The sequence below is a fragment of the Microcaecilia unicolor genome, chromosome 5 (assembly GCF_901765095.1).
Source record: "Microcaecilia unicolor chromosome 5, aMicUni1.1, whole genome shotgun sequence".
Taxonomy (NCBI): domain Eukaryota; kingdom Metazoa; phylum Chordata; class Amphibia; order Gymnophiona; family Siphonopidae; genus Microcaecilia; species Microcaecilia unicolor.
The window spans coordinates 114086540-114102356 of record NC_044035.1 but is presented as its reverse complement, the minus strand read 5'-3'; the positions used below and the strand labels follow the sequence as shown (position 1 = coordinate 114102356).

The 15817-nt window shown below is 41.8% G+C and overlaps 1 protein-coding gene across 5 annotated transcripts in view; it reads right to left on the bottom strand.

Moving 5' to 3' along the window:
• ADK (adenosine kinase) overlaps window positions 1–15817 on the bottom strand; it is a 656244-nt gene that overhangs the window by 26319 nt on the left and 614108 nt on the right. For all 5 annotated transcript variants that reach the window (XM_030203209.1, XM_030203211.1, XM_030203212.1 and 2 more), the window contains one exon: window positions 1067–1153. In XM_030203209.1, coding sequence (XP_030059069.1) covers window positions 1067–1153 — 87 coding nt within the window. The remainder of the gene's footprint in view (window positions 1–1066; window positions 1154–15817) is intronic.

The following is a 15817-nucleotide window of genomic DNA, read 5'->3' as shown; positions in this document are numbered from 1 at the left end:
GTATCGGGGGGGGGGGGGGGGGGGGGGGGGGGAGATAGGCGGGTTAGGTGCTGTAGGGGGTAGGTGGGTGGAAGGCAGAATCGGAGGAGGATTAGAGCTGCTACAGGATACGTGGAGGAAATTTATGCAGGTCTCGGCTGATATTCAGCTCTGGTGGCTATCACCAAAAGAATTATACCCAGATACTTCATGTCGGTGCCCAGACATGGCCTGGTATTGAATATCTGGGGCTAAGCCTGTGGCGGACAGCATTTAAAAGGATAAAAAACAATGACCACCACAAGCTCAATATCGACTGGAATACATTCAACAAACTCAGCACACTACAGTACAGCGAGCTGATTTATTTCATGTATTTGACAGCTCAAAGATCTGTTAACTGTCCTAGAACTGTTAGGAAAAATCTATTATTAGAAATGCAAGTTATAAGAAGAGTTTTAACAAAATGAAGATCTCTATTTGAAGGAAATCAGAATGAAAAAGAAAAGTTAATATTTATTGTACCTTTGGCATAACAGAATAAATGATCAAAAAACTCTTCTATTCTAACAAGAACAAAACACATGTAGAACTACATCAAGGATGCTAAAGGAGATGTTATGCTAGTTATATCATTTATTTATGACAAGTTTGAGTTCAATGTGGCTTACAATAAACAGTATAGGACACATAACAAAGAATAATGCATAAGAAAGTAATCATAAATATACTGGGATAGCTATGGATGCTTAACATTTAGAAAATCTAATTATGAATGAGATATTGTACATGGAGCAAAGAGAAGGTTAATGGTAAATAGAGTAGTAACCAATTCAAGTAATAATTACTTGTTTGAGATATGGTTCTTTCTTTGTGAGGCTTTGTTTGAATAGCAACAATTTAAGGATTTTGCGGAATCTAGTATATACCTGTACATTTCTTATTTTTTAAATGATAAATCTTATTTATTTTTTATTCTAATCTTATGTTCCTGGTTAAGAAACAATTATATTACTGTGAAAAGTAAAATAAAGAGATGGGAAAGTCATACTTGCTTAATAAAATTGTTGAAATAAAGGATACCTACCTCCTACAAAAGCATCTCCAGCTCCATTTGTATCGACAATTTTAGTCTGGTCGATTTCAATGACTGGGAAGGATACTACTTCATCCACTAAAAACAGAAAAATATGAGGAACAGAAAAGCATTACACAATATGTAGAACTGAACAAAGTTTAAAAGCACGATATATATATATATATAGCAACTTAAACTATGTTTGGTATGGCTAACTTTTAATATATATATATATACACATATATATATATACACACACACACACACACACTGCAGATTGTTTATAATGTAGTCAAGAGTAGGATCCGGTGTTATTTTTTCTATTATATAACACACTATAGATTCAATATAATGTGGATCCACTTGCAATGTGGTCAGATATTTTAGACCCTAATCTGTGTTCTTCTTTGACTCTCCAAACAATGATTTATTTCTCTCACCTGCGGCACCAAAAGCCCGTTTTTGTTTTGTTTGTAATAACTACTGATATTGCAGACTTTAGAGTGGAGTAATCAAAGAAAAAGAAAAACCTACTGACTGTATCTTCAAATGAGTTAAGATTTATTTTATGAATGGAAATAAATATTCTATATTTTTTAATACATTATAAAGGCATTTTCCTGGTCTGGTCTCACAGGACCAATGAGAAGAAAATTAGAAAATTCACAGAAAGGTTAGAATTGTTCTAGCCAGCAATGTGACTAAGACCAAAACATTTGATGATCTTAACCAGGGGCGTAGCTACAGGTGGGCCTGGGTGGGCCCAGACCCACCCAATCTCGACTGAGGCCCACCCAGTTTTAAACGCCAAAAGTGCACACCAGCTCAGCTGCCAGAGTCTTAGTGTTTTGTGCTGTGGCAGCCCGCTCCACCTCCCTCCTGTTTTTTTTTTGGCAGTCGGCGCTCTCACTGGCAGATGGCAGCTCTTCTGACTGTTCTAGATCTGGACAGTCACGGTCCTCTGCTCCTCGGCCAGCACTGTCTGCATTGTCATGATCCCCCAAGCCGTGCCATTCTTTTAAACTTGCAGCGCACTAAAGTCTCGCGGCTGCTCTGTTAATCTCAGTTGCACACACGTCCTACACCTGGAGCTCGACCTGGCCGGCTCCACGCTCTCTGGCTCCTCCAATAGATCATCAATCAGGCACAGAACCGGACACGAGAACCAATAAGGGCGCAGGGCAGTGCAAAGCGCAAACTAATTGGCCAATCAATGTGCGACTACACTAGCAGCTTCTACGAGCCACCGGCCACCAGAACCTTGCGACCTTTTCTTGTATCCCTGCTATGTGTCCGCCGGCCTAGTAAAGTGAATGAAAGGGCATAAATATTCGTTTTACGACGTGCCTCATTTTGCTCCCTTAGCCATGGCCACTTCTGGACCTTCCTTCTCTAATAGGGAACGGTTTAGACATTGAGATGGCTGTTCTGGGACGTCTTGTTACAGCCTGAGGCAAAAAGGAGTTGCTTTTTATCCAGAAGTCATTGATTGGGGGGGGGGGGGGGTAGCAGTAAAGGGATGTGGCCTTGTCTTGCTGGTGCTCTGAGGTTCTGGATCGTGTGATGTGGAGGATGGGTCCAGTGATGGCAGGAGGGCCTGCTAGGAAGTGCGTGCTGGTGACCGGGGGCGCAGGGTTCATGTAAGTGTTGTGCGGGTGTGTGGTGCACCATGCTGATGTATTACTGCATGCTCACCCCCTCCCCCCAGCCAGGGCCCAGCCCGCCATACGCATGTCACGATGGCGCTGCATGGGAAGGCTGCCGGCCTGAATGTGTTGCGACACAGGCACGGCTCCACAGTCCACATTGTGCCTGCCTTTGCCTGCGGTGGGGTCTATAATTTTCAGTGGTTATCAGTTCCCGAGTTAATCACAGTCGCAGCAGCAGCACTCCCCCCGCGGCCCCACAACACAGCTACAGGAGCCAGGTAATAAATAAACGTATTTTTTAAATGTGTGATTGTACTCAAAAATGCTGCCTGGTGGTGGTAAGCACTTCACTGCTTAGGGCAAAAAGGTATAATGATTAAATATACCTTTTTTTTGCCCTAGGCAGTGAAGAGCCCACCCCCACCCAGAAGCCCACCGCCAGCCAGCTTTTGATTACTCTTGTAAGTAATCAAAATGATGGCTCTGCTTTTTCTTTCATATTATGTATATGGTTTATGTTGATGCAGGGCAGGTGTTGGGCAGGCTACTTAGAAATCCATCATGAAGTGCACTCTAAAGCATTATTTTGTAGTATCTCAAGAAACACTACTCATACATAGTGCCCACCCATATTAGCTCTGGGCCCACCCAAAATGTCAGGTCTGGCTACGCCACTGATCTTAACTACAAGGGTATATTGATTCTCTTTAAAGGAACAACACAGAGATTCAGTCAGTGATTTTATATGAGCAGAAAAAAAGAGACAAATAGAGAATACAAGGGTAAGACTGAGTTTTATGTAGTGTGTTGCTAACACTGCTGATTTTTTGATTTGCACTGTTATAAATTCACATAGTATCTATGAGACCCAGAGAGGTTTCCTGTTAGTGCATTCATGTGATGCTTCTTTGTAAGCTTTAGGCTTGCAGGCATACTTGTTACTTTGAAGTTTGATTATGTATGACATATTAAAAAAATGGAGCCTTGCAGTGACTCTCTACACTGTGAAAATATTTTCCAGAAATTTCTTGTGAATGCATTACAGCAACCTCAGTCTATATGGACACGTTGTAGATATAAATGTAATTTTAAGTGTTTTACCAAGGAGCAATGCTTTAACAGATAACAGAGATGAAGATATGAAAATTCATGATGTAATGGAGATCACCTATGGAACATGTGTTTGCATTAAAAGCAGATTAACATGCACTAATGTGACAAACTTAATGGAAGGCATGTTCCATTTTGACATCTTCCTGCCTGTTTCAGTTTGTAAAGTTCCTCTTCCTGATGAGCTAAGGCGAAGCAAGGCTCTGAGGTAAGTTTTTTGATTTGCTGTGCACAGTACGAGTTCTTTTTATGGACCTTTTTTAGATTTTGGCTGGCTGTAATATTCCCTGCACCTTTGTAATTTTGTTTGTGCCTGTTTTTTTTTTTGGGGGGGGGGGGGGGGGGGGGGAATAGGTTTTCTCCCTTGAAGTGCAATGTTAAAGTCAGGGAGTTTTTTCCAGTGTTCCTTTTTTTCAGGCTGAAACCTGCAAGAACTCCATTAAGCATAGTAAGTGTGATATGCATGATGCATATTCACATCTTGGAACTTTGAGGTTTCTTTTTTAAAATGTTGTTATAAATAGAGGTGTATTTTCAAAGCACTTAGGGGTCTTTTTACTAAGGTGCACTGAAAAATGGCCTGCAGTAATGCAGATGTGTGTTTTGGGCGTGTGCAGAATCATTTTTCAGTGCACCTGTAAAAAAGGCCTTTTTAAAATATTTGACGAAAATGGATATGCAGCAAAATGAAAATTGCTGCGTGTCCATTTTGGGTCTGAGACCTTACTGCCAGCCATTGACCTAGTGTAAAGTCTCACACAGTAACCAGGCGGTAATGGCCTACACGCAACAAATGCCACTTGGCATGCATAGCTGACGCGTACCAGAAAATAAAAAAATATTTTTCGGACGCGCGTAGCAGACATGCACCATAAATGAAATTACCACAAGGGCCACACAGTAGCTGGGCGGTAACTCGGAATTGGCGCGCGTTGGACACGTGTAGGCACTTATGTAGCTTGATAAAAGACTTACAAAGTTACGGCGTATTTTCAAAGCACTTCTGACTTTGGACGTTTTGCAGAAAACATCCAAAATCTGAATAGGAAAGGTGGTCATTTTCAAAAAAGAAAAATGTCTCTCTTTTTTCCAAAAATACTGTTTAGGACAAGGTTTCATGATTTGGACGTTTTGTTTGTTTGGTCCATTTTCGAAACAAAAACAAATGTCCAAGTGCAAAACACACAAAATCAAGTCATTGGGATATAGGAAGAGCCAGCATTTTTAGTAAGCTGGTCCCCCAGACATCCCAGGAAAGCAATAGGGCAGTGGACTTCATAAAATGCTGCCAGGTACAAGTCTCACCACTGCCCCCAAATTCACCCAAAACCCACTATCCCAAACTGTACACCACTACTGTAGCTCTTATGGGTGAAGGGGGCACCTATATGTGGGTACAGTGGGTTTCTGGTGAGTTCTGGAGGGCTCACAGTTTCCTCCACAGGTGTAACAGGTAGGGGGGGGTATGGGCCTGGGACCACCTGTCTGCAGTGCACTGCACCGACCACTACACTACTCCAGGGACCTGCATGCCACTCTAATGGACTTGAGTATTACATCTGAGGCTGGCAAGTAATGATTTAAATCACATTTTTGAGGGTGTGGGAGGGGGTTAGTGACCACTGGTGGAGTAAGGAGAGGTCATCCCTGATTCCCTCCAGTGGTCATCTGGTCATTGAGGGTACCTTTTTGTGCCTTATTCATTATAAAAACAGATTTAGATTGTAAGCTCTTTTGAGCAGGGACAGTCTTCTTCATGTTCAATTGTAAAGCGCTGCATACGACTGGTAGCGCTATAAAAGTGACTTATAGTAGTAGTCTAGTTCAAAACGTCTTAGTTTTAGTCCTGGACAGTTTTCTTTTGTTCTATTATAGCTGAAAAATGTATAAGTGTTAGGAACGCCCAGATCCTGCCCTTAACATGCCCCTGACATGCCCCCTTGTGGTTTGAACGCAGTTCTGATGGACTTCATAGAAAAGTCACACGGACTTCATAGAAAAACATCTAAAAATTGGTTTTGAAAATACCAATTTGGATGTTTTTGTAAGAAAAACGTTCAAATGCAAATTTATGCCACTTTTTGGATGTTTTTCTCTTTTGAAAATGAGCTCCAAAGTAACCTATGGAAGTTTGTAAGTCTACGTGCTTTGAAAATAAGCACCTTATAGCAACTTATGAAAGTTTTAAAGTCTAAGTGCTGTGAAAATGAGCCCTATAGTGGTGCAGGGGTCACTAGCAGTCATCCTTCAATAAACGTTATATTTTTTTTATTGATTTTATCAGTGTTAACTACCCCTGTTATATTTCTGAATTATAGTCTCTACCATTTTGTCCAGTACCAATGTCAGGCACATCAGTCTATAATTTCCTGGGCCACTTCTGGAACCCTTTTTAAAAATTGGGAGTTTACAATTTTAATTATGGGGTTGTAAACTGCTCACATTGTTGCAAAGTCCACTGGTACTGGAACACTTACAAGAAAATTATGAAATTTGGCAACAGGTTTGGGATTGTTCTATCCAGCACGGATGACTGTCAGTGTGACTAAGACCAAACATCTGAGGATCTTCAACTACAATTAAATAAAACAGTCTTTTTAAAAATAATGATCTGATATTTAGGACCTTGGGCGTTATCGGAAGTGATCTCTTCTCTACACTACTATAGCTCCATCAATCTGTGTTGAGATTCACGATGAGGCTATAGTGCAAGACTCAGCTGCACATAAGACTTCAAAGATTTTCAGCAGGGAGAAAGTTTCTCCATGCTACATAACACCAATGACTTTCAACATGGGTCAGGCTAAAATTTGAGCTGTTGTTTCTAGCATTTGGGGTTCCAAGGAGTGATGTGCCAGCATATCTGAAAGGGAGAAAAAAATGGCACACTTGAATAGAACCAAGAAGCCTGTCTGTTGACTTTGTCATTAAAGGTTTTAAAACATGCCTTCTCTGCTTTTATACCCACCCTCTGAAAAAGTATTACTCAAGAACTTAGCCTGGAACCATATTTTTTGTAATATAGGAAGGTCTAAAAACATAGTAATTAACACTCAATTTTAGCAGATTTTGTTTTACATTGACTGAACATATTCATGCAATATCCTTAACTATCTCAGTTTCATATGCTGTGTTTTATTCATGTGTCAGCTTTAACTCATTGTTTTAATATTCATGTTAGTTCCTACTGCCATGTATATGTTTGTTTATTTATCACTTAATGTGTAAACTGCAATCTGCCTTGAGACTCTTAATCAAGAAAAGCAGCCTATCAATTATTTTTTAAACTGAACGGAGTGGAAAAGTAATGAGAGGTGATTAGGATTCTTATGACTATTTCCAATACACCGTGATTAATTACTTGTTAGAACTACTGGAAGTAAAATGTTTCACGGATAATGCAGGATTTAGGAAGACATGTCTTCTGAACTCATGCCTCTTCCTGGACAATGGCTCCCAAAGCTAGTCCCGAGGACCACCAGCCAATTGGATTTCAGGTTACCTATGGTATCTATCTGCAAATTTTAAGATAATAAATATTTGCAGATTTTGTACAGATAAAACATTAATATTCAGTGGTAGCAGCGGCCATATCAATTTAAATGCCGGCACTTAAATTAATATGCGTACTCAGTGGCAATAGCTTCTTTGAATAGTGACTGAATAGCTTCAAAACTTTTTCTGTAGCTAGCTAAGAGTCCTTTCTAGTCTTGTAAATCTATTTTGTAATTTTTCCCCGCTTTGAAATATTCTTATATATACTCGCACATACTGCATGTTTTAAGGCTCTCCACAGATTTTTAGTAACAGTCACATCTGGGGTCTGTGAAGGCCATTCCAAAACCTTCACCATTCCTTCCAGGAAGTAATTTATGATTGGTTTTGAGGTATGTTTTAGATTGTTTTCTTCCTGAAATATTCAACTGCTTTTCAGCTTTAATTTCTTCACTATTGGTGGGACATTAGCTTTTAGGACAACAGAAGAAGGGAACAGAAGCACCAGTGAAACAAGATATATGGACACCCAGGGGCTGGAGTGGAGGAAGCCCTGGAACCATTACAAATGCTTTATGGGTGTCAGCTATGTAACTTGTTTTATTCAAAGATAAAACAAATTGTACAATATAATCATAAACAAAGCATTAATCTATATTTTAACCTAATCATATAATCAATGCAAGAGTCATATTCTGGAAATAAAAAGCTACAGCTTTATTTGCAACTGATGAAATAATGTGTTTGTACTCAAACTAGTTATCTCTATTCCTTTACCCAACTGCTTGCTGGGGTTCAGTTGGGCAGTCACTCGGCCCACTGCCACAGCCAGGTCAAATATCTGGCAGTAACTCTGTGAACCCGGAGGCCCTGCAGTGTTGAAGCTAGATACTGCCATGTGATGAAGCTAAATCTAGTTCGCACACTCTGGCTTACCTTAGAAATCATGAAAACTGCATACGAGATAGCCTGGCATCACTCTGACTACAAAGCTAAGCAACAGGATCTCTGTCCCTTAACAAGAATCCCACTCCTCCTCTCACAGGGATGTCTCTAGCCAACATCATTCTCCTTTCTACCTTATGTATCATCAGCTTAGCTATGAAAATGACTATTATCTAGAACAATAACTGGTTCTCTAGTAGAAGCATGAGAAGGCAAGTTGTGGGTGGGATAGAACAGAGAAGGGAAGGGGCAAAAGATGGGGAAAGATGCTGCACAGGGGGAGGGAACACAGGGGAAAGATGCTGCACAGGGGGAGGGAACACGGGGGAATGATGCTGCACGGTGGGGGGTGGGGGGAGAAGGGAGATATGTAGCAAAGGGGTGGAGGGATGAGAAAGGGAAAAAATCTTGCATATGGATTTCCAGAAGGCGTTTGACAAAGTACCTCATGAAAGACTCCAGAGGAAATTGGAGAGTCATAGGATAGGAGGTAGTATTCTATTGTGGATTAAAAATCGGTTAAAAGAAAACAAGAGAGTAGGGTTAAATGATCAGTATTCTCAATGGAGAAGGGTAGTTAGTGGGGTTCCCCAGGGGTCTGTGCTGGGACTGCTGCTTTTTAACCTATTTATAAATGACCTAGAGCTGGGAGTAACTAGTGAGGTAATTACATTTGCTGATTACACAAAGTTATTCAAAGTCGTTAAATCGTGGGAGGATTGTGAAAACTTACAAGAGGACCTTACAAGACTGGGAGACTGGGCGTCTAAATGGCAGATGACGTTTAATGAGGGCAAGTGCAAAGTGATGCATGTGGGAAAGAGGAACCCGAATTATAGCTACGTCATGCAAGGTTCCACGTTAGGAGTCATAGACCAAGAAAGGGATCTAGGTATTGTCGTTGATGATACGTTGAAACCTTCTGCTCAGTGTGCTGCTGCGGCTAAGAAAGCAACTTGAATGTTAGGTATTAGGAAAGGAATGGGAAACAAAAATGAGGATGTTATAATGCCTTTGCATCGCTCCATGGTGCGACCGCACCTCGAATATTGTGTTCAATTCTGGTCGCCGCATCTCAAAAAAGATATAGTGGAATTAGAAAAGGTGCAGAGAAGGGCGATGAAAATGATAAAGGGGATGGGACGACTTCTCTATGAGGAAAGGCTAAAGCGGTTAGGGCTCTTCAGCTTGCAGAAAAGGCGGCTGAAGGGAGATATGATAGGTTTATAAAATAATGAGTGGAGTTGAACGGGTAGATGTGAAGCGTCTGTTTACGCTTTCCAAAAATACTAGGACTAGGGGGGGCATGCGATGAAGCTACAATGTAGTAAATTTAAAACGAATCAGAGAAAATGTTTCTTCACTCAATGTGTAACTAAACTCTGGAATTCGTTGTCGGAGAATGTGGTAAAGGCGGTTAACTTAACGGAGTTTTAAAAAAGGTTTGGACGGCTTCCTAAAGGAAAAGTCTATAGACCATTATTAAACGGACTTGGGGAAAATCCACTATTTCTGGGATAAGCAGTATAAAATGTTTTGTACTTTTTTGGGATCTTGCCAGATATTTGTGACCTGGATTGGCCACTGTTTTAAACAGGATGCTGGTCTTTCCTAGTAAGGCAATACTTATGTACTTATGAAGTGGAGGGGAGGGAGACATGATGCATAGAGAGGGGACAGGTGGCAAGAAAGTGAGAAATGTTGAACATAGGGGTGGAAAGGAGGGAGAAATAGTACATTGGGGGGGGGAGGGAGGGATAAATGTTAGACATAATGGTGGAAGGGAGAGATGCTGCATGGGAAGGGGAGAGAGGTGTTGGACCCAGAACACAAGGGAGGGGGGAGAGAGAGATGGTGGACAGTGGGAATAAGAGGGGGCGATTTTGGACCTGGGGTGGATGAGAGGGAGGGAAAAGTACACAGGAGGTGGTGAGAGGAGAAAGAGGGAAAATGCTGGACCATGGGAGAGAGAGCAGGAGGGAAGAGACAAGGGACAGGAAAACATCAGGATATGAGGGTGGGGTGGGGAGGGGAAGAAGAGGGATGAGATGCTGGCTAGAAGGGTGGAGGGAGGAAGATGATGGGAATGGTGCAACCCTGTGGGAGAGGCCAGGAGGGAGTCGCAAGGAAATGAATGAAAGGATAGTGATTACAGAGGGTAGAAATATGATAATGGAAATCAGATTAACGATGAAAGAGAATGTAGGGCTGGGGAAGGAGTGAGATGGGGAATGGGAAAGCTAGTGGGTGAAAGAAGAAGTTGAAAAGTAAAAAGGAGAAGAAGGGTGAGAGAGAGGCAGAAAAGAGCTAAAAAGGAATGATAAATATGTCAGAGGCAGGAGTATTAAGGGAACAGACAGAAAAGAGGAGAAAAGACAAATGGACTGCAGCCACTTCAATATGAATTAGCAGATGACAGACAGGAAAGCAGAAAAGAGAAACGAACTAGCAAGATTGAAAAATAAAATGTCCAGACAACAAAGGCAGAAACAAAGCATTTTATTGTGAATGTTTTAAATGGAATATGTTAGCTTTTGGAAAAGTGCATAGCAAATGTCTTTATATTGTGTTCAGTACAAAAGGAAATGCATTTCTGTTTTATGCCACCAGTGTTGCAGTAATGCTAAGTTTAACTTCTTGGGGTTCCCATTTAATTTTTGTCTATTTTTATTTCTAATTTGTGATCCCTTGTTCTGTACTTTGTGAGGGTTTGTTGGTGTGATAGTAATGGCAGGTGGGAAATCGGAGGGGAGGCCCTTCTTTATTTTCTGACCTAGGCCCAGACAGGCCTAACACCAGTCCTGACCCTTGCTGTATAGTTGGTGAGGATTCCCAAGCATCCCCAGCTAAGGACCTCCTCCAAAGACTGCCAGAACTCCCTTCTACCAAGCTCTGCAGTTGGCAACAGCATCCTTGAGCCATCAACAACTAAGCATGTGGTGTGAGGTGCTGGTATCAGTGGCTTAGGATCATTGCTGCTGCCTGCCAAGCTTGGTAAAAGAGAGTTCTGGCCACCTTCAGAGAAAGTCTTCAGCTGATAGAGCTTAGGGATCCTCATTAACTAAAGTATTTATATTTTGAGGTGAGGGTAGGGCAGAGAAAATTTTGTGCCCACCCAATTTGGGCTCAGCACCACCCAAAACTGGCTGTCTGGCTATGCTGCTCTAGTCCTATGGCAAACCACCTGAAGGCTTAGAGGTTGCCCTATTAGTCTTAATTCTCTACAATGACAATGGAGCCAAATCAACTCAAAGAGAAGTTAGTTGCAATTAAAGTAGATCTCCTCACTAAAAAGCATCCTGACATCTTACTTCTGATCTCTTAAAGCACCCCCCCTCCCCCCGGCCACATGGGACTCCATGGCACCCTCCCCTGCCACATGGGTCTCCACGGCACCCCTCCCCAGTCACATGGGTCTCCGCACCCCCTTGGCCACATGGGTCTCCCTTTCCCAGCAGCCCCCTCCTCTCACACTAGCACACCTCTGCCTCCATGCAGCCCTCTCCTATCACACCAGCACACCTCTGCCTTCCCTAAATCCAGCATTGCTCGCTACCTTCCTTCAGGTGTAGGATTGCTGCTGTTTCCTTCTCCTTCTCCCACCGCCACTGCAGTGCTTGCAGCTTACATGTTCGGGCTGTCTGCGATTCACACAGGCACTCCGGGGCCTTCCCAGTCTGCCGCGTCTGGCCCTCTCTGATGCGAGGGCTGGACGCAGTAGAGGGAAGTCCCCGCAGTGCTTGTGTGAATCACAGATGGCCTAAAAATGTAAGCTGCAAGCATTGTAGCAGCAGGGGGGGGGGGGGGGGAAGAGAGAAGCAGGAAGTGGCAAATGCGGGAGGAGAAAGTAGGAAGCGATGCACCGTGACACCCCTGAGAGTTCGCTGTGGTGCACTAGGGTGCCATGGCACACAGTTTGGGAACAGCTGTCTTAAAGAATAAAAGAACCCAGGAAAAAATGGGTTATATTTAGCTTGGGTAGATTATTCTCTCCCAAATGCTGCCCCCTATGAAAGGTCTTTGCTGCAACTGAAAACAATAAAGCCCCTGAATGTCAGCAGTCCTGGGGCTTGATCCAGGGCCTCATGATCTAGAGACTGCTTCTGTACAGACTTGATCCAGTCCTTGGAGCCTTTGAGTGGAGGTGGTGGAAGGAGATCCCTGTTCCAAGAGAAAGCCTACTGCCACAGCCCAGCAAGGGGTGTGTTCACTATACATAAGGAAGTCAGCCAAGCACACCCTTGCTGGTCTAATAAGTCATCACATAGGCCTGTCATATTCAGGACTTGCATTCAGACCTGCCTTTTCACTGTTGCTACCTGCTTTATACATTTACCCGCACATCAGAATGCTCTCCAGAGAGGTGTGCCAAGATGATGACACCAAGTCACAGAACCTTTCCTCCCAAATTACATCCAGTGCCAGAAGGGTGCCATTTGTCTGCAGAGTTAAAAAAAAGACCGCTGAGATGAACTCTGTCTCTACGGTGGCCTGCCTGGACATATGCAAAATACTTGCAGAAGCAGACCTTCAGGGACACAAACTTGGCGAGGTCTCCTGCCTGGACTGAGAATCAGCAATAAAAATCAAGAACATGCAAAATGGTGGTCAAGCTTGTACACTAATAACCATTAACCAACAACCTGTCAAATATGTGATCAACTTCATTTATCTTGGCAGCAATATGTGCAGTGATGGTACTATCAAGAGGCAAGTTAATTATAAGCTTGGGAAGGCAGTATCAGTATTTCAGCAGATGTGTCAAAAATGGGAAACATCAATCTGCAGTATGATGAAAATTAAGCTCTATAAAGATACTGTTCTGCCAACTGAGAACCATATATGTGAAACATGGAAAATTACTACAAAGATAGCAGGAACACGGAAAGTATTCCATAAGAACTGCCTGTGAAGAATTCTTGGTATCACTTATCATGACCATATTGCCAATGAGAAGATCCTGAGAAGTGGTGACTTATTAAGGCTTTAGGATATTGTAGCTGAGTGATGGGTCCTGCTGGCTATAAGAAAAAGGGGATGGGATTTGATATACTGCCTTTTCTGTGGTTATAATCGAAGTGGTTTACATATTATATACAGGGACTTATTTTGTATCTAGAGCAGTGGAGGGTTAACTGACTTGCCCAGAGTCAAAAGGAGCTGCAGTGGGAATCAAACCCAGTTTCCCAGGTTGTCAGGTCACTGCACTAACCATTAGGCCACTCCTCCACTTAATATATATATATTCTAAGGCTGCATAATCAACATTACAAAATCACAATGCAAATGTACTATAGCAGAACTGAATGGGTGGGCACTAGGCAAATAGGTACGAGACATGTTTGTTATACCTTTATAGACAAATAATGCCTTCTAATGCACCTGCCAAGAGATTTCTAGGTAGTCTGCAACATCTGTCATGTTATCTTGAGTGAAACTAAATACATCAGACAATTATTTCAAGCACAACACTAAACCATATAAACATCTATGGAAACTATTTAATGTATTTAAACATGTCTTAAAGAGGCAATAATCTACAACTTAAACTTAACCAGACAAGTTTACTATAAAGACAAACATCTTAACACACAATGAAATATAGTGTAAAGTGTTCTAAAACTCCATCTGTTATGACAAAATAATTACCATTTTTAGCACATATCCTTCAAGTTTGTTTTATGACAAATAAATGCCTTATTAATCTGCATTAATAAAACAGGTAAATACACCTGAAAGTTCTTTTTCTTTTAATATCTATTTCAGTTTATAAGTAAGCAAGAAAAATTTTATGTAGAAAGAAAAGTACATATTATAGAAACACCAGACCCAGTCAATCATGTAATAAAGCACATATCAATTATATGTCCCTTTTCCAGAACATTCAAGACACAGAACAAAATAACTACAATCAAGCTGCAATAATCATAATAATTATAAAAACATATGAAGTACAATGGGTGCAGCTCAACATGCAAAAATATATGCCATTGTAGCGTCAGTAATAGCAACACAAACTCCCTTCACTGCTACACACTTTAAGAAGTGCAAAATCAGATCAAAAATCAAGTCCCATTTCCCTTCCCTTTATGGTATCAAGAAAATTTGTCTAGTAAAATTCTGAGAAAGGTTATGCATGGAAAATTCTCTGGAAAACCCACATCTTTGAAACATCTTAGCACTAGTCTCTGCACTAAATAGACCTAAGAGCAGAAAGGAATAATGTCAGTAAATTGAGAAGCAGATCTAAATTGCTGATAGTAAACATTTGGCAGCTCTTTACAATACCCCTTTAATTAACTCATTGAGCATCTTTTGTAGGAAGGAGTGTGATTGCTTTGGAAGAAGCAGTGAAGGCAACAGGGCTGATTCATCTGCTACTATAACCAGAACTGGTTTGGAAAATGATGGGGTTGCACAGTGGACTATTGCAAAGAAACAACCCAGAGAATGAGTATTGGGTCTTGTGCTGGCAGTCTGCAGGTCTTAGTCTTTGCTATGACTGCTTTTCTACTGACATTTATAATCAGTAGAACCCCCTGCAGATAAATGGTCTATTTTGGGTACTGGTACCTCTCAGTGCTGAGATGTTCTTTCTTTTCCTGTACTTTGGAAGGGGTTGTAGACAACAACTTCTCCTCAGCCCTATGTGAAAGCTCAGAAGGTGGTTAGACTTTGGGCCTGGTAATATCTAAGGTGGAACTGGCCAGTTTAAGAGACATCTGGATGTAGTCTGAAGTTAATGTGCTTGGAGGTGTCTTGCATTCTATGAGGATTATCTGAAAAAAATGTGAAGCATTAGCCAATGTCTACCTATGCAGAAGAGGATCTCGTCCTTTTCTCTACCAAAAGAAGCCTTTCTTTGGCTGCATAGTGATTGTGGATATGGTTTAGGAAGTCCTTACTGGGTAGCAAGGACATACTAGTTAGAAATGTTATATACCTTTAAGATGAATATTATGATTAAACCTTTAGGTTTTGGGGAGGTATGAGGACGATTTGACTAGTTAGGAATTTTATGTATTAGGAAAACAAATACTATGGGAGTAGATCAGGGTTCAACAAATCCTGGGCACCAGGTCGCCATTGGCACCTAGAAATTGCATGCTGGTGCCCAGGATTTCAGCTGCTGAAATTTGATCATTTTGTGTAATGCTGCCTCAAATGGTGCGTTGAGCACTTCTGCACCACAATTCAGCTCGGTATCTGAGCTTCAGCCACACGGTGCAGGAAGTTCAGAAGTCTCGTGCTCATGTTTACAGATAGAGCTGAATCATGCAGGGGAAATAGGAAGCATGCAGTTTTTACTAAAAAGGCAGCCTGCAAGGTGAGCGGAATAAGTGGCAGTGTCAGAGAGACAGGGTGAAGTCAAGGAGGGGGGGGGTGAGAGATTTGCGAGTGCGAGAGAAAGAATGGGTGAAGTTAGGGTTGTGTGTGAAAGAAAGACTGGGTGAAATCAGGGGGAGGGGGTCGTGTGTGAGTGAGAGAGAGACTGGGTAAAGTCAGGGGGAGGTATGTGCAAGCAAGAGATTGATTGGTGGGGACATAGGCTATGGTGTCA